The sequence below is a fragment of the Struthio camelus genome, chromosome 1, assembly GCF_040807025.1.
Source record: "Struthio camelus isolate bStrCam1 chromosome 1, bStrCam1.hap1, whole genome shotgun sequence".
NCBI lineage: Eukaryota > Metazoa > Chordata > Aves > Struthioniformes > Struthionidae > Struthio > Struthio camelus.
Genome location: NC_090942.1, coordinates 69,808,848 through 69,825,649, shown reverse-complemented (window position 1 = coordinate 69,825,649; position 16,802 = coordinate 69,808,848). Strand labels below are relative to the sequence as shown.

Below are 16,802 nucleotides of genomic sequence, written 5' to 3'. Positions count from 1 at the left end.
AATTCAAGCATTGTCTTTCTCCTCAGGCCTTCCTACACAACTTTGTATGGGCATGATCACCAAGATATAGTCTACTTTTTGTTGATAGCTTCTCATTGTGTAAGACAGTTAGAAACTCCAGTGGTGACAGCTCTGTCTTTATACAGATGGCTGAATGGAGAAGTGAACAGTGTTGGAAAAGAATGGAAGGGAAGTCATTAAGGAACCGAATGTTCTGTTCTTATAAAAATAAAAATAAAAAAAAAGAAATCCATAAAGATCATATAATATGTATTTCTTTATTGCAACTACATCAAGAACCTACTGGCTTAGACATATTATAGCCTGATCTAAGCTCCTGCATAAACTGAGCCTTGGTAACCATCTGTGCCCTCACAGCCCATGGTAAAATATATTCATCTGGACCATAGAGAAAGAGGTTTACACTGGCATGTTTTGCCTCCTGTCAAGCAGCACACACCACTGATTATCACAGTTCAGCTGATGTATGGTGATGTGATCAGTTGTCATCATTCAGCTGTGTGTCAGAGGCATCAGAGCTTAGGCTAAAGTCAGTTGCAAGGTTCAGCTGATGGCTGGGGACTCATGACATCTCCAGAAGTCAAAAGTATGTGCAAATAGTGCTGGAAGCAAGGCCAGAAGCACAAGCTAGTAGGGTGTGGAGAAGATCTCTGGAATGCCTGAGTGAAAAAAAAATTAGCTTTGTAAGTGTGGATGTGCCCAGATGGAGCTTAGGAAAAAATTATAATTAACACATTATTTTAAAAAAATAGGTTTTATCAACATTATAATTTGCTATGATTATTGCATACAATTCTAAAGAGAAAATGAATGAAGCGACATTTTACTCATTACTGTTCTTCTGAATGTCCACTTAAGAATTCCCACTTTGTAATTTTTTTCCCTCCCCATTATAACCCCTTTCTTTTCATTTTGTCTTTGCAGTACAATGATTATGTTCATTTTATTGAGCCCTGTTTTAAGGGTATCCTGGTCCAGGCAGACAGAGATAACAGAGAGGTGAGTACCAAACTCCTATTGATACCATTAGGTTAGCTATCTCAGTGTAATAAGAACATAGGGTTAGGATGCTATGGCATAAAACTCTAGGGACAAGAAACAACTGTCTCCCAAAAACATGTGGGTTTGTATTTCAGAAACAAGCTCCAATACAGTGGTGTGTCCTGGTTCCTTGGTACCCCTTTGCCTATGCAAAGCTGCTGTAATATCAGGTCAGTTGGCAACAATCAGCTTCCCTAGGTCCCGACACACTTTGCACAACCGTTGCTGGAGCATGAGTGAACCTGTCGTGGAAAAACAGCAAGCAGAAGGCAAAGACTCTCTGATACCCCATGGCCTCATTCCTCAGAAAAATCAGCCCTTTTCCAGTGAATGCATACTCAGCCTGGCCTGTTCCTCCTCCAGGGTACTTTCCCAGCAGGCTTTCTGTGCCTACGGGTTTTGCTGCTCTGATCCAGGACGGCTCAGCAGCTGCAGCCCTGAGGTGGTCAGTCTGTGTCTGACTGCTCCACCGCCCTCTGGGCAGACTCACATTTTTAGCTCTTAGATTTTCTTTTTTCCTTCCTGTCCATGTGTGTATTAATACGATGAAGTAGTACCTCTTCGCATGGTCTGTTTCATGTGTTCAGCAACCAGCTTTCTCTCCTAAGTTTCTTTCCCAGCTTAGCTCTGTGTCACAGAGTGTACCTCCAGTGAGTGACGTCTTAGCAGAGCTTCTCAAAGGATCCCGCAGCCTTTTAGGGGGGGGAAAAGCCAAGAACACTGTCCATCTTGTAGAGTGCTCTCTCTGAGAATTTCATTTACAACCAAATCAGGGCAAATTAAAATCTAATTGATTTCTAGGTTACTCTTTTCTCTCTCTGTCCATAAAGTGCCCTGCCTGCTGCCTGCAACTCATCGCTGCCTTTGTGTCTCTCTTCTTGCCAGCACTTTAAGCAGCTGGTGGACGAACTGCAGGCAAAAGGAGTGGGGACTGTGAACAAGGCCTTGACTGAGTCCTTCAAAATCCTGCGGGAGGTAAGAAGATTGTGCAGGGTGCACATGCCCCCAGCCCACCCCGCCATTCCCCTCCACTTCCAACGACTAGCACAGCTGTCACAGCACTGTGGAGTGAAGTGGCGTGAGCTGATCTCAGGGGCCTCGACTTCATGATGGCACGCAGGTGGAGGCTGGTTCTACAGACACCTCGGTTTGTGCATGACACCCTGGTTTGTGCATGACAACCCAGGGCAGCTAATTGCTGCTGGGGAGGGCAGCAGTGTGAGTAGGGACAGGCAGCGAGTCACCAGGCAGGAGCAGTGCTTTGCAGGCATGGGACTTGAGGTCCTCATGGACTTTAAATGGGAAGGAAGTTTTTATTTTCTCCTGCAGTCAGTCTCATGTTTTCTGTGAGAGTTATAGGGGTCTGGATCTGCTCTTGCGTGCACCAGGAATAATCAGGGGTAACTCGGCAGAAGTTGGCCAGGCTATGGCTTTGTGTTTCCTTAATGAGCCCGCGGCCTGGCATCAGTCCAAGTCACTCTCCAGGAGTGTGCTGCAACTCCTGCTGCGAAGGACTGCAGACCTCAGCCTGGGGCTGTCGGGATGGTGCCCACGCGGGAGAGCACTGCGTTCAGCAGCATGAATACCACTGATAGCATGGGGATGGAGATACGTTTTATTGCCACCATCAATAATCAAGGTAACTGATAAGTTCAAGGCAATAATTCTGATCTTATCATCAGAATTATATTACTTAGGTAATGTTATTAGTGAGCCTCAGTAAGTAGGTTATAATGAAGGCAAGAAAGATGATTCTCAGGCTTCAGATTTATTTGAATATTGCTCTTCTGAGGATCAGGGCTCTTCACAAGGAAGAAACCACAGGTACAGGGGAATTAATCAAAGTCAGTGTCATCATGTCCTGTGATAAGACTTGTAAATGATTCATTGCCTTATGTGAACAATTGGCTTGTGTGAACAATCCCCAGTGTCCTGGAGGTAAACATACGACTGAATTCTGTTTCTTAAGGAATGTTAACACAAAAAGGACCAAGAATTCAGCTGAACTCCACCACCACCACCTTACTGGACCACGTACACTGGGGTAGGCATGCAGGTGTCAGTGCGTTTGCTGACAGCAATAAGTACACGGTATGATGCTAGCAGCCATAAAGATAGTGTCGATATTAAGGGTACCAGAGACGTTGACATCCTAAGAAAGATTCTCCGCTCTTAATTGTTTTGCAAACTGTAAGTTTAAGTTCATTGGCTATAGTAAAGTTGTTCCTGACTTATCCTAGTGCAAGTACAGTCAGAATTGTATCTCGTGATGGCGGTAGCTATCTTGTCAGTGCTTAAACAGCCATAATGAAATTAATAACAATCTGAGAATAGTAGTGTAGCATTGTCACTGCAGTAATAAGATGGCAGCACTCCTAGTAGTAATGATTCAGTATCTTTTGGGGAAGATAGTGACTGAAGAGATCAGGGAAGCAGTAATGGTATAAAGCTGGAATCCATTATACACACTAGATGTCTGCTAGATTCATCTAAATATAACTTTGTATTTTTATGACAAAATTAATTTTACCTCTAAAAGATTCTGAGCCGATGTAGGCCTGAGTTCTATAAATCAGAATACTTTAACAGAGAGTCTATTTCTTAATATCTAATGTAGCACTGGTTATCTACAATGACGATGGATTAAAGAGACAGTGTCTCAGCTAGCATAACTTTGAAGGTCCCAGGAAGAAGGGAGCATAGGCCTAAAGAAGGTCTGTTTGCCCCAGCTGAAGTAGCAACTGGCTGTGCCAGGCATAGATATCAAAACTGGATTGGTTCCACTGAGGAGGAGACCTTACATCTCCTTTCCAGCAAGTGTGGCCCACCCATAAACTTCTGACAATCTGACCCACTAGACCAGGCAATTCTCAAGCCTCCAGAAGGCAGGATCATTATAAAACCCTGTGTACCTTGAACCAGATATGCCTATGGGAAATGGAAGGTACGTGGCACAAAGCTGATACTGAGGAAAAAAACAGTCTTCATCTGACGTAGTCAGCACAAAAATACCTCCAGGAAGAGACTGATGTGCATGCAGCCCAGTGGATTAACATAATTCCACTGCAGTAACAGAGAAGCGGCTCCTCTTTAGCAGATAGAAAATATTTTTCCTCTCTACTCAGCACCCAAAATGCAGTGAACAATGTAAGTAGAAATCACTTATCTTGATCCTTGTTAATCCTGCCGTATCTAATAAGGTCAACAAAGTGGTGAGATTGCTACTAGACACTATAGCATCCAGTGGTGATAAAACCTCCTGATGTTATTTACTCAGAAGGTGAGATGCCACTTCCCTCCTGTCTTTCATTATCACCCCAAATCTGAGGAGAGGGTAACTGACACAGACACTTCAGCATCTTTGCACTGGACATCTGCAGATGAGGAAAGGTGACTGTGCTCTAGGTGACTCCTAGTGTCAAATTTCTCCTCTTTACACCGTAGGAGCTGCTGGCTCAGGGAGGGACGGGAGGTGTGAAACTGAGCTGTGGACATGCATCTCCTCTGCCCAGCTTTCCTTTCCCAGTAACACTGGTTGCAGCCTTCTCAGTGTGACAGAAGGGAACCCATCCACTGGAGCATGGACCTTGGCTATCTCATCTTTAGCAAACTGGGGCCTAAACCCAAGGTTGCTGAAGCCATCACCTGGGAGTCTTTTTCGCAGTCAGCCATGGAAGGGCTGCACGCACAGCGGAAGGCTGCAGAATCTCCTCAGTCACTTTACAGTATCATCTCAGGATTTCAGTCTCACTGACGACATTTAGAAGAGACTGAGATCACATCTCAGTACACATGCGGCAGCCCCAGGGGCTGCATATACACAGGCATGCCACTGTAGAAACACCCCTGTTGTTCTGCAGCAGCGTTCCTAAAACTGTCACCTTCCTGGAAAGGGCTCAGCTTTGGTATGGAGAGTGCCTCCATACCATCAGCTGGAGGACTCCAGGCCCTGCAAGCACCACAGCCAGCCTCCTTCAAGCAAAATGGCACCTCCAAGTGCACGTATGCTTTAAGGACTCCCTGAAATCTTCTCATAGAGCTTGTCAGATCAATATCAATAATAGAGGAGGGAAAGGGTTTGCATCAGAGTCCTGAAACGAATCTGCGATGGTGCTGCTGCAGTCTCGCAGGTAAGGCGAGCTGGAGGGCAGGGGGAAGGGGGAGCTTTAGAACTAGCAACTCCCTTCCTATCAGACAAAATTCCCGTTCTCAGCTTGTAATTGTGCCTGTTCCTCCCAGACTGCCCTGTTACACAATATGCAAGAGCAGAAAAATGAAAATTGCTACCATCACACTGATGAAGCAAACATTGCTGATTACAATAGACAACCATATGATGAAAGTGACCGCAAAATTGCCTTGGTAATTTGTTCCTAGTCCAATTGCTTGTAGAATTAATAGCCCAACAGTGACCTACTCAATGAGGTATAAGTAGCAGAGAAGGGTTGAAGAAGAGCACGATCTCTAACTGTCTTTGTGTTTCACCATTATGTTCTGGGGTAGACAGGCCACATTTTAATCTGTGATACAGTTCACAGGAAAGCTTCAAAAGAACAGTTGGTCACAGCTTCCTCTGCCCCTCTCTGCCATGCTGGATAAGCCACTTCAACTCTCTATTTCAATTTAGCCACGTTCTGAGTAGTTTCAGTCAAATTTGCATCACGGAAAACCATAGTGTTAAATGCGCATTTATAAAATTTTCAAGCATCAAGTGCCCTCTTTGAGTTCCTTTCTTGTTTTCAAGTTTTATTCTACCTCGCTGCTACCTTGTCTCTGTTTCAACAAGCTGGACGTGTCTTGTTTTCTCACCCTTTTCCTGTACGATTTATAATGCTTTGTTCTGGCCACTGCTCTGCTCTCAGCTTCTTCCAGTTTCCTGAAGCTTCTTCCAGTTGCCTTCTCTGAAACACTACGCTCCCAACAGTTTTCAAGTGCTACAGCTGAGTGCTATCAAGTGCTAAGCAGAGCAGAATAATTACCTTTCTTGTTTTACACACAGTAGTCCTCTTAACGCAACCTAAGACATCAGCTACCTTTCTTTAGACACTGTCACATTGTTAATTCATATCCAGCTGATCTGCCTCTGCGGTGCTCCTTCCCAGCCAGTATGCAGTCTTCTGTTCTATATTCGAGTCTAAGATTTTGTTTTCTAGTGTAAGCCAACTGTAAGCATATTTATATATTTTTATAAACCTGCCATATATGTGTATATGTATATATTAATATATGCAAACACACTCACATCCCCCTAATCCGGAGCCATATATGTTCATATATTTATTATATACATCTCTCTTAGGATTAGGCACTACAAAATCTGACTTTTATAGGCCCTACTTTCACAGGATCCACTCAGAGTAAATACATATTTTAAAAACTGATGTTTTGACCCTGTGGAGGGAAAAAGATCCCAGGTTCTGTTCTCTGAGGCCACCTTAGAATGATCTTTCCTCTTAACACCAAGCTGTTGTAATGTAACCTTGGCTCACTGCTGAACACAGAAGTGACATAAATTATGAGATTAATTATGAATAGGTCACTCCAAAATGAGTATAGGTGGAAAAATGTTGAAACTGGTACTAAATTGGGTTTCAGTGAGATATAAAACTCTGTGCAACTTGATCAGAATTGACACCATATAAAGAATAAACCCATCTGCTGATGTAAGAAGTCACAGGAGTTTGTGCCCTCTTACGACATACCTGTGTGGGGAAGCATTCCCTCTGTGCATTTGCAGGAGAGCTGTGTTACAAATTTGTCTAGGCGTTTGCTAGATGTTTAAGGTCAATTTACTCATCTAGTTTTTCCTCTTCCTGTAAAACATTTTCTCTTGATCCCTCCCCCCACCCTTTGGGATTTCATGCAGTCACAACTCAGATCGTGAGACAACCAGGGGCTAAATTCTTCCCAGTGGTGCCCAGCAATAGGACAAGAGGCAATGGGCACAGACTGAAACATAGGAAGTTCCACTTGAATGCAAGAAAAACACCTCTTTCCTGCGAGGGTGGTTGAACCTTGGAGCAGAGAGGTTGTGGAGTCTCCATCCTTGGAGATATTCAAAACCCAACTGGACAGGGTCCTGGACAGCCTGCTTTAGGTGATCCTGCTTGAGTAGGGAGTTGGAGCAGGAGATCCCCAGAGGTGTCTTCAGACCCTAACTGTTCTGTGATTCTGCACTCCAGCAATATCTGATGAGCACAGATTACCTGAATATGTTCAATTACATTTTTCTTTTACCATAGCACTTTATGATCCTGCCTGTAATTCCTTCCTTTCTTTGTTTCTTAGCACTTCAGCGTGTACCCAGCCATGACAATATTGGCCTTCTGATGATGAAGCACAGAGGCTGTAAAGCCTCAGCCTGACTGTTTCCCTCTGTTGTTTATCATCAGGCCACGTACTCTTTTTACTCCCTTTCTTGCTTCTTATCTGAATGTTTATAAATCTTCTCCTTGATCTTGTTCACATCTTTACGGACCTGGATTTTGCAGCATATTTTTCAGGATACGCAAATCTCAGGATATCCTGTTTGCCAGCTTATGCCATCTTACTTAATGCTGTCTCTCTTTTCTTCTTAACTGGCCTTTTGTTTCCTTCTCTACTCTTAATTTTCTCCTCAGGGAATACTCTACTAAGTTTGAATTTCTAACTCTGGAGGCCAGTGGTGGAGTGTGCTGCATTACAGATAGGGCTGCATCCAGCTGCAGTATGAGCGGGCAGGAGGAGATAGAGTGGGGCTGCTCATTCATCTGGCCAGATGTGCATCTCATTAGTCAGTGCACACACGCGCCACTGAGCTGTGCTGCTGTTCCTCTTGCCTCCCCAGTAACACTGTGCTAGGCTATAACTGCAGAGTAAAAGGCAACGAGCAAACAAGGGCATTCCAGAGAATATGACCTTGAGTGATTTAGATCATGCCTGTTATTACTGGCAACGCATCTGAAGCTACAGAGGAGAGTACATAGTTCAGTGCCTCATTCACCCACTGCAGCTCTAGCATACACCTCTTCAGACATGTCCACTCTGTGATCATCTTGCTCCTCGTTTTGCCTTCTTTCACATTCCTGAGATTTCACTCAGAGCAAAGAATTATACGCAGAGCTGCCTGTGTAAAGGTCTTCAGACACTCTCAGATCATTACTGAAGCCAGTTATAAAAGGATCTAAGAATCAGGGATTACCTCTTACTTATTTGTCTTCTAAATCTGCCTTTTAGTCACTATTTCTATGATACTATGATGACCTCATTTTTCCCTGTTGAAACTGCTGTCTACTCCTATAATTAGGAGATTGCTGGTTCTTATGTTGTATTTAATTTCTCAGTATCTCAGTATTATGAGGTCTGAAGTAACTTACGTGAACAGACATCTTAAATAGTTTGATGAAATGGTGGGTGATTTCAGTTAAGTGTTAATTTAATAATCACCTAAACAAAACATGTTGTAGATTGCAACAGACTGGAATAAGCTGCTTTTGTAATTATAAGGTTCACGCATCTGTGATCTGAACCTGATTTTGACAGCATCTCCCACACCACTGTGGCCCTATGCCTCTGTAATGGACAGTCTTACTAGTCATTCTCTCCAGTGAGCTGGACACAGTTGATACCTGTCCAAGGTATAGCTCACCTGAGGCTCCTTGTCTTTTTCCTATCTGGTGGCCTGCACTAGGATCCCACATGGCAGTCAACTGCTTTTTGCCTTTCATTTGCACTTAAGAGCGTCCCATGCTTGTTCCTCTTGCGCACCTTCACCCTCAGCCTCCACCCTGAGTTTCCTTGCTGGGCACATGGTGTGTGTGTTTCAACACCTCCTGCAGCTCCAGTGACTGTGTGCAAAACATTGATGATTTTTCCATGGAGTAAGGTGTAGAAGCTCTCCAGACCTCTCTCCCCTTCATATACACCTTCTCTGTTTTCTAAACAACCACTGGAAAAGTCAGACCATGGGGACCATGTGGAAGAAGACATGGGAGATGCCATTGCTGTGTCGACATGACCACAGCCACAGACATACAGCTAGTCTCCCCTTTGAATGTGCTGCTTTGGTGGTATGAAAGAAGAGGATCAAGTCCGATCATCTTACTCTGTTTTATTAACCCTCATGGGAGACTTGCCTGAGGAACAGCTAGTTAGGAATGAAGCAGGGACCCTGCTAAACCACCCTTCTCTCTCGTATCAAATCATCACTCCTGGTTCTGGTCAGTGATGTAAATAATGAGATTATTATGAAACCAGGAAAGGAGTCATACATGTGGTCCTAATGGTGGTTGTTCAGAAGCTATTGAATCCAATCTCATTGCAGTAGAGTAACACGTATTTCAGTGATATTAAGAATAATTTTGAAGGAGGCACGACTGCTGACATAAGTGGTGGTGGAAGCAGACATTATGGTGATTTTTGCACTGAACCTGGTAATTTTATGAAGAGGGATAATCACAGAGGTGATGGCAGGAGTGGTAAAATGACCGGCGAAATCTGGACTGCAGAAGTGATAGAGTATGGATTTGGCTTCCTCGTATCAATGGTCATGATGCTAATCTGCAGGAGGCTCCATATTGGTAAAGACATTTGTCTTCTGTCCTAACATGACATGGCTTTAGCAAACTGGAAGGGATTTGTGAATTAAAACTTAAAACACCTAGCAAGTCCCAGTTCACATGCTGCACTCTGTTCTCCCATCCAGTACTTGCTTTTATTTTACTTAATTAGTCTTGCTTCTTCTCCTGATTTCTAAGATGTAGCTGCCCCTCTACAATTTAAAGTTGCTGCCGTGTTTGATATAGCCTTAGTCACCCTTAATTTAGTCTCCCACACATTCACCATCTCACACCATTGCGTCTCATTAATCTCTTGTGCAGAGCTGTCATATCTTCCTCCTTCCATATTTTTAATCTATTTCAGTTTCTGTAAGCCTCCTTTGTTGATCAGGCTTTTCATTGCTCTAAGCATAAAAACAGAGAGATGCTGTGCAGGAAAAGAAGTGCATGTTGACATTGAGCTAGGAGATGCAGCAAAGTAGCTGCTCATTTTTGCTCCCTAATGTGAGCAAAGCCTGTCCTCTGCTACCTTGTCTGGTGACTGTTAGTTCAACACCTATGATGGTCATCCACGAAGCACTTAGTTCTCTAGAACCGTTGCACCCGAGGGCATGAGAGGGCAAATGGCATTGCCTTCAGGAGCATTAGATAAGCAGCTTTCAGAGGCCGGTCTTCCTGGCTGAACAGTCAGGTTCTGGCTTGCCTATAAGAGCACACCTTTTAACGCCTCTCCGTGTGTTTTTGGAAACTGAATATTGATGTTTGTACCGGAGTCCTAGCATAATTCTACTCTACCTTAAATACCGCTTATTCACAGATAACAGGTCCTCTGTCATTACAGCGTATGGCCTTTCTATTTGGCACATTGATAACTTATTTCAGCTCTGATGGCAGTAGCCTTTTTTTTTCATGTTTTGCTGCCTTTTTCTGCTCTTTATTTGGCAGATTGATGGATTTAGCCTGAAATAATGAGTCTGATTCCCCCTCCTCTCACATTTCCTGCCATACGAAGTGACAGAAATTGCTGTCAAATCAGAATGGCAGTGTTTATGGTCAGTCTATAGTCACTTTGCATAAATGAATGTAACTGTGCAAGCTGTGAGGCAGCAGGGAATCTCACCCTTCCTCCACAGCACTTATTTTCTTGTTATTTTACTTCTACAAAGCATCTGTGACCACCTGTGTTAGGAAGGGCTGTATAAACAAAAAGAAATTACATGCAGCATACAAACACAGTCCTTATCTGAGCAGAACTCCTCCTGGAGATAGTATAAGAGTTTCACAAAGAGTCAGGATCTGGCCCATCATGAATAAACATGCTGCAATTACATGGAATCAGTTGCTGAGACAACTAATGCTGCTCCTCTGTCTTTTTAGTTCAGAGATGCTGGCCAAGGAGGCTTGTGTAACCAAGCTATCATGCTAATCACAGACGGAGCAGTGGAGGATTATGAAGCTGTGTTTGAAAAATACAACTGGCCAGATCGGAAGGTTTGTCTTGGAAGTGATAAATAGAAAGGGTGAGGAAAGGCAGGTGCCATGGCAGGAATAGAAGAGCATGAGCCAGGATGCTGGGCAGAGCTGAGCATTCACATCTTCCAATATCCGCACGCATCCTGATGTAAACACAACACAGAGCAGCCAGACAGGAGTCCACTGGGCTGATTTTAGACGTGATAGGATCACAAACGGATATCTGCAGGTCTATGCAGACTTTTTTCGTACACATCTCTTTCCAAAGCTGTGGACAATCAAAACTGTTTCCTGATAAAATGATAAAGACTGAACGGAGTATTTTTGAATAATAAATACCTCTACAAAGAATTTTAATCCCATCCAGGCCTGTCCTGTTTGGGAATGATTCAGCTGTGACTGGTCCCAACAGTGGACAGGGGAATGGCCCAGATGACCTCTCTAGGTACCTTCCAACCCTATTTACTCTAAGGTCCGCAACTACAGACTTGTACTAGCAGAGCAGATTGTGAAAGTGGAATAGACCATGGCTCATCTTAAAGCCTCATGATTTATTTGTTTACCTCATCTGAGCTAAAGGCAATGCACAAAGGGAGACAAGCAGCCTACTGAGAGACCAGAGTGTGGTGCTGTTAAAGCTGTTTATTTCAGGATTCACTTCATCGTTAGTGGTCAAACACAAGAGAAATGGTGAAGTTTTCTTCAAATGATTCACATGGCCAGCTGTTCCCCTGGGTAAAGAATTTATATGAGCCATAAACCTCTCTGCATGTGCTTGGCAAGTGCCTGGCAGAGCTGCTACCATAAAATCTAGTAGAATTCACACTACCTTGTTATTCAGATGATCCTGAGTGCTACTTGGCTTTCTGGACTTACTGTAATTGATAATGAAGTTCCAGCCCATAAAATGCAAAACAAATGGAGCAAGACACTCCTGTCTCTGTCTGATGGCAAAAGGTTGCTTTAGCTATTGCTCTGCACCTCAAGTAGGCATTTACACCAGTATATAGCGGGGTGTCAAAACTCAGCTGTCTGGATTTTGGTAGCAGATTACAGCTTACTTAGGCTAACTTTTATGTTCTCATTGCCAGGTCCGGGTTTTCACTTACCTCATTGGACGGGAGGTCACTTTTGCCCCCAACGTGAAATGGATCGCCTGCAACAACAAAGGTGTAGTATAGGAATGGCTTCCCAATGCCCATCACACATCGTCTGCAGCCATGGGCCCCTGGGCTGCAACCCCTTTATGGCTTTCTCACCATAGCTGGGGTCCACTGAGCCCTTAGTTGGAAGGCCTCCTAGGAAAAAAGCAGGACCTGCTAGTCCACATGAAGTGTGCCTGCGTCGTACTAACACAAGTCCTCAGTGCTGAACCACCACATTTTCCTGTCACGGTGCCAAGGGACACTATGACCGAGATTCATGCTGGCTGTAGTCCACTTAAGTCCCTGTGCTTATTGTGTCCCAGTGGCTGACTTTTGACAATCTGTCTAAACCTCTGTCACTAACCTCTGTCTTTTGGCTGAGATGTAAAACAAACACCTCTTCTTTAAAGATTTTACAGCATTTTTCAGAAGGTCTACAGGTTAACCCCTAGACCCTGGACAAACTCTTTGTGTGCCAATCGTTTTACTGAGATAACAGAATGGCTTGTTACTCCTGCCCCAAAACCAATATTCCTTGTAGCTGGCATGAAATGGCATGAATGGGAAAATCCATTCAGAGTAGGTGAGTGATCTCTACATATTTGGGGCTCCTTAAAAAGTCCACTTAGTCCTATCAGAGTCCATGAAGGGGAAGGAGGAGGGGAATAAAAGAGTTTTTCCCCTCTTGAGTCAAAGAGTCATGTTTGCGCATGACTTGGTCTCAGTAAATCTGGAGACAGCCAGAAACCAGCAACGCTTGCAAAATTAGAATCACTCCTGAACAGGGAAAGGAAGGAGGTGGGAGGCTGGGGCTGAAGCTGGGGAATGACTAGCTAGGTATATTGGCTCTTTTTCTGTCTGAGTAGTATCTCCAGCAGACTGTGAAATGCATGGGTACCTTTGCTACTGAAAACAGTTGACAGAAAAGAATACCTGGCCTGCAGAACATCTGTGAGCTGGGGATGTTCAAGGTTCAAACGGTCTTCTGTTAGCACCATGACTCACATGTCACATTTTTATTTTTTTATCAGATGAGACAAAAGACTGGATTTTGGATTGCATATTCAGCTGCAAGACTAGTGACAGGGAATTCACTGTGCTGTTAGTTTGCCATAAAATGGGAGAGTGGTTTCTCCTGAACAACCAAGTAAAAACCAAAAATACTCTCTTTGCACTAGGCTTCTCACCTACCAAACTTGAGCTCTAAAGAAAGCTTGTTGATTTTGGCTCTTCTGTGTAGACTTATTATATAGCTCTTGTGCTCCTTGTTTTCAAATTTTCTTCCACATCACATGATTTATCAGATCAGCTGAAAAAATGTGGAAGAGAATTTGGGAGTTTCAGCTGTAGATAAAACCGGACAGGATAAGTGGATTAGTGGAATAGTGGCTGGTGGAATAGTTTGTTTGCATATGTTTGGTATCCAGGACTGGAAGCAGCCTAATTAGGTGATGTTTTTTTCCTAAAACTCAAAGAAACATTTTACACCTTAGCGTGATTCCGGTTATACCAAGACTCCGGTCTTGAGCATTGGGCAGGATTTTGAGAAGAACAGAGCCAATGCTTTGAAATTCTAGTTTTCAACAAGACAGACACTTGTTCATGCAAGGCACATAAAGGCACTTTTTATAAAGAGCAGACTAAACTGTTTGGGTACATACAGCCTTTGACATCCGTTTTGCTAACTTTGCATGGATGTTCATTTACATATATGGAAGGGGTGTTAGAAGAGTGACTCCCACCTCTCTTTCTCCATGTAGGCTACTACACTCAGATATCCACGCTGGCAGATGTCCAGGAGAACGTGATGGAGTACTTGCATGTGCTCAGCCGTCCCATGGTCATCAACCATGATCATGACATTATTTGGACTGAGGCCTACATGGACAGTGCGGTAAGGACCTTCAGCACAAGTCTTTAGTCAGCAAATAGTAGTGGCTACAGGCCAGATCGACAAAGGTGTTAGACATCCAGCTCATAAATTTAGACATCTAACTTGTCCTGACCTTCCATTTAAATATCCTATGTATATCAGAGCCTAAATAAAGCCCTGACAACTATATAAAGTCATGAGATAGATAGAAATTAGCGGGCTCTGGATCTGCTGAGACAGACAGCATTTCTCTGTTCACTCCTGTAGTTGAGATGTATAAGCAGGCTCAGGTCTCCTTGGGAATCTGCAGTGACCCAGGATCCCAGGACTAATCACACATACACAGCATGACTTAAGTAGTACTTCTGTGAAAGGAGGCTACCTTCTCAAGGATTAGTCACAGGAAAGATTATTTACAGCTCAGGGTATGGGTCATGGAGATTCATTTCCTACAGCCCAGTGGCCAGCTGCATGCTGCTTATCACTCAAAGATACAGATCTCAATTTGGGAGGCAGGCTCACTCTTCCATTGCTTGGGCTGGCAAGATGTAATGTCACCACGGTCGCCCTGTGCTCAGCCCTGTGGGTAAAGGACATACCGCACTTACTGAGAGGGAAACAAAGGACTGTACGTCAAGACTCCCAACGCCACTTGCTTTCTCTCAGGCTTGCCCCAAGGGAAGAGCTGACACGTTTGGACCACCAGCACCTGTTTTATGGTGTTGTGTTGCCAACGTGACTTTGAAATCCAAAGGAGTGAAGGGAAGGACAAAGGAGTAGATCACCATTGAAAGAGCCTTCCCCTGCAGTTCCCCAAATAGAAGACTTTCCTCAGTCGTCTTCTCCATCCCTTTTTACTTCGCAAAAGATTTTGGGGCTCTCTCTGCCTCTCCAGGCAGATGAAGGGTTCAGTGTAGGAAAAACCTTTATCACAGAGAGGTGTCTGGCATAACTGTGAGAGCTACAGCTAACCACAAGTCAGATTCGCCTCTTCCAGAAATACTCCATCATTTTTTTTCTGCCTCCTCAGGGCAAAAATATTTTTAAAACAGTGAAAATATTTCTCTACATGATTTCCTGAACTCAGTCCCACTGTGGGACTGAAGTTTCTAGCCCAAGTCTGGCCAGAAGCAGTTTTAGGATGTCTGCCACAGCCCTGAAGGAGCTGGAAGGGACCCACAGTTTTTGAATGTAAGATTCATGGCAAGAAACTTGAACTCTCCATGAGCTGGAGTAAAACTAGCAGTTCAGAGCTTTGCTTTTTTGGCAGGAAATATGGAAGTCCAGGTCACACATGGTATCACTCTATGCTGATGCCATGCTTAGAGTTGAAATCACATGAACCCCAAGAAATATCCCAAGGTTGCCAGGTCTGCACCATCACAGTGCACAGGTATTAGGCTCATGGGAAGAGAGTGGTCTCCACATCTGTGCTGAATGCTGAGGATACAGCCATGGCATACCAGCTCTGTGAGGTGACATGGGGTGCCTTCTGCTGCAGGGACTGTGCCAAGGGAGAGCTGGGGACATGGTATTTGAGGGTGCTAAGCAAAACCTCCAGAAGAGCCCCTGTGTACCCAGCAAGTTTTTTTCAATAGCAAGCACGCTGTACCCAGCCCTGGTGTTTGATGTCACACTTCCCAAGCCTGCAGCAGGGTCTCTCCTGTTGCACTTTTTTGCTGCTTTTTTTGCATCTTTTCTTGGCTTACCCCTCTCTTCCTCCAGTCCTGCCTCTCCCGTCTTTGATTCATTCCTCCATTCGTCTATTTATTCGTCTGTTCATCCATGTCTCTCACTAGCTGCCACAATCTGAGGAGGTAACTGTACCCCTGCGTTTTGTGAGCATGTTGTTTCCCTTGTGCCAGTTGGTGTGTCAGTGCTAGTGCACAGCCATAGCTGGCCTGTACATCTGGAGGGGGGTTGGAGGTTAGAGCATTGAGGGAGCCCTGTTATGCTGTCAAGAAGAGAAGAGGAAATGCTGGATGTACTGGAGAGCTGTGCTGTGCTGTTCATTCAGAGTGGATAGGGGTGTCTGTCTTGTGCAGTAGCTTAGTTGGATCTCTTTTTTCATATGCCCAGTGAGTGCCAGTGAAGTTTATTTGCTGTGTGTTAGCGCTAGTGTTGCTATGAATGGGAAGCTTCCACAAAGAAGAGTCCAGCCCAGTAACTCAAGATACCAGGTCCGAATCTCCATCAAGCAACTGCATAGATTATTGGCTGACTCCTCTATGGCTCCTAGTTTGTACAGTAAGAGAGACACAGGTCGATTTTGCCTTGCTACTTACTTGACCAAACGAAAGATGCTAGGAAAATGTTGCTGGCATCAAGGGATTACCTGCTTTTTATAGGTAGGCAAGTTTGGGAGACTCCTGTGCATGTCTTGCCTCTTTTACCTCCCTTCTCTTTTTTTATTAGAGTATCTGTCTTCTGAAGTATTGGGAGCCTCTGTGACCCCTTTAGCTGTGTATGTCCTGTATCCCCTGTAGAGACAGCTTACCAGTTGCACCTGTTTGTATCGTGATTTTGCCTCTGTCTCCATTATGCTTGGATGCCTGAGTAACAAGTATATATAAGTAGGCTCTGTGTATATTTGTGGCTTTTAAACGTTTGCCTGTGGTGTTTCTCATTCATGCTGTTCATCTGTTTGCAACATAGACGATATGTATTGTCTGTGATTTTGCTCGTGTTTGTGTTGTTTTTCTTAATTCTGTG

At 44.1% G+C, this 16,802-nt stretch overlaps 1 protein-coding gene across 1 annotated transcript in view; it reads left to right on the top strand.

Annotated features, from left to right (window-relative positions):
* The window catches only part of CACNA2D4 (calcium voltage-gated channel auxiliary subunit alpha2delta 4), a 134,432-nt gene that overhangs the window by 21,761 nt on the left and 95,869 nt on the right, over window positions 1-16,802 (top strand). Inside the window, exons 10-14 of the mRNA XM_068929936.1 lie at window positions 946-1,020; window positions 1,948-2,037; window positions 10,977-11,090; window positions 12,164-12,242; window positions 13,978-14,111. Coding sequence (XP_068786037.1) covers window positions 946-1,020; window positions 1,948-2,037; window positions 10,977-11,090; window positions 12,164-12,242; window positions 13,978-14,111 — 492 coding nt within the window. The remainder of the gene's footprint in view (window positions 1-945; window positions 1,021-1,947; window positions 2,038-10,976; window positions 11,091-12,163; window positions 12,243-13,977; window positions 14,112-16,802) is intronic.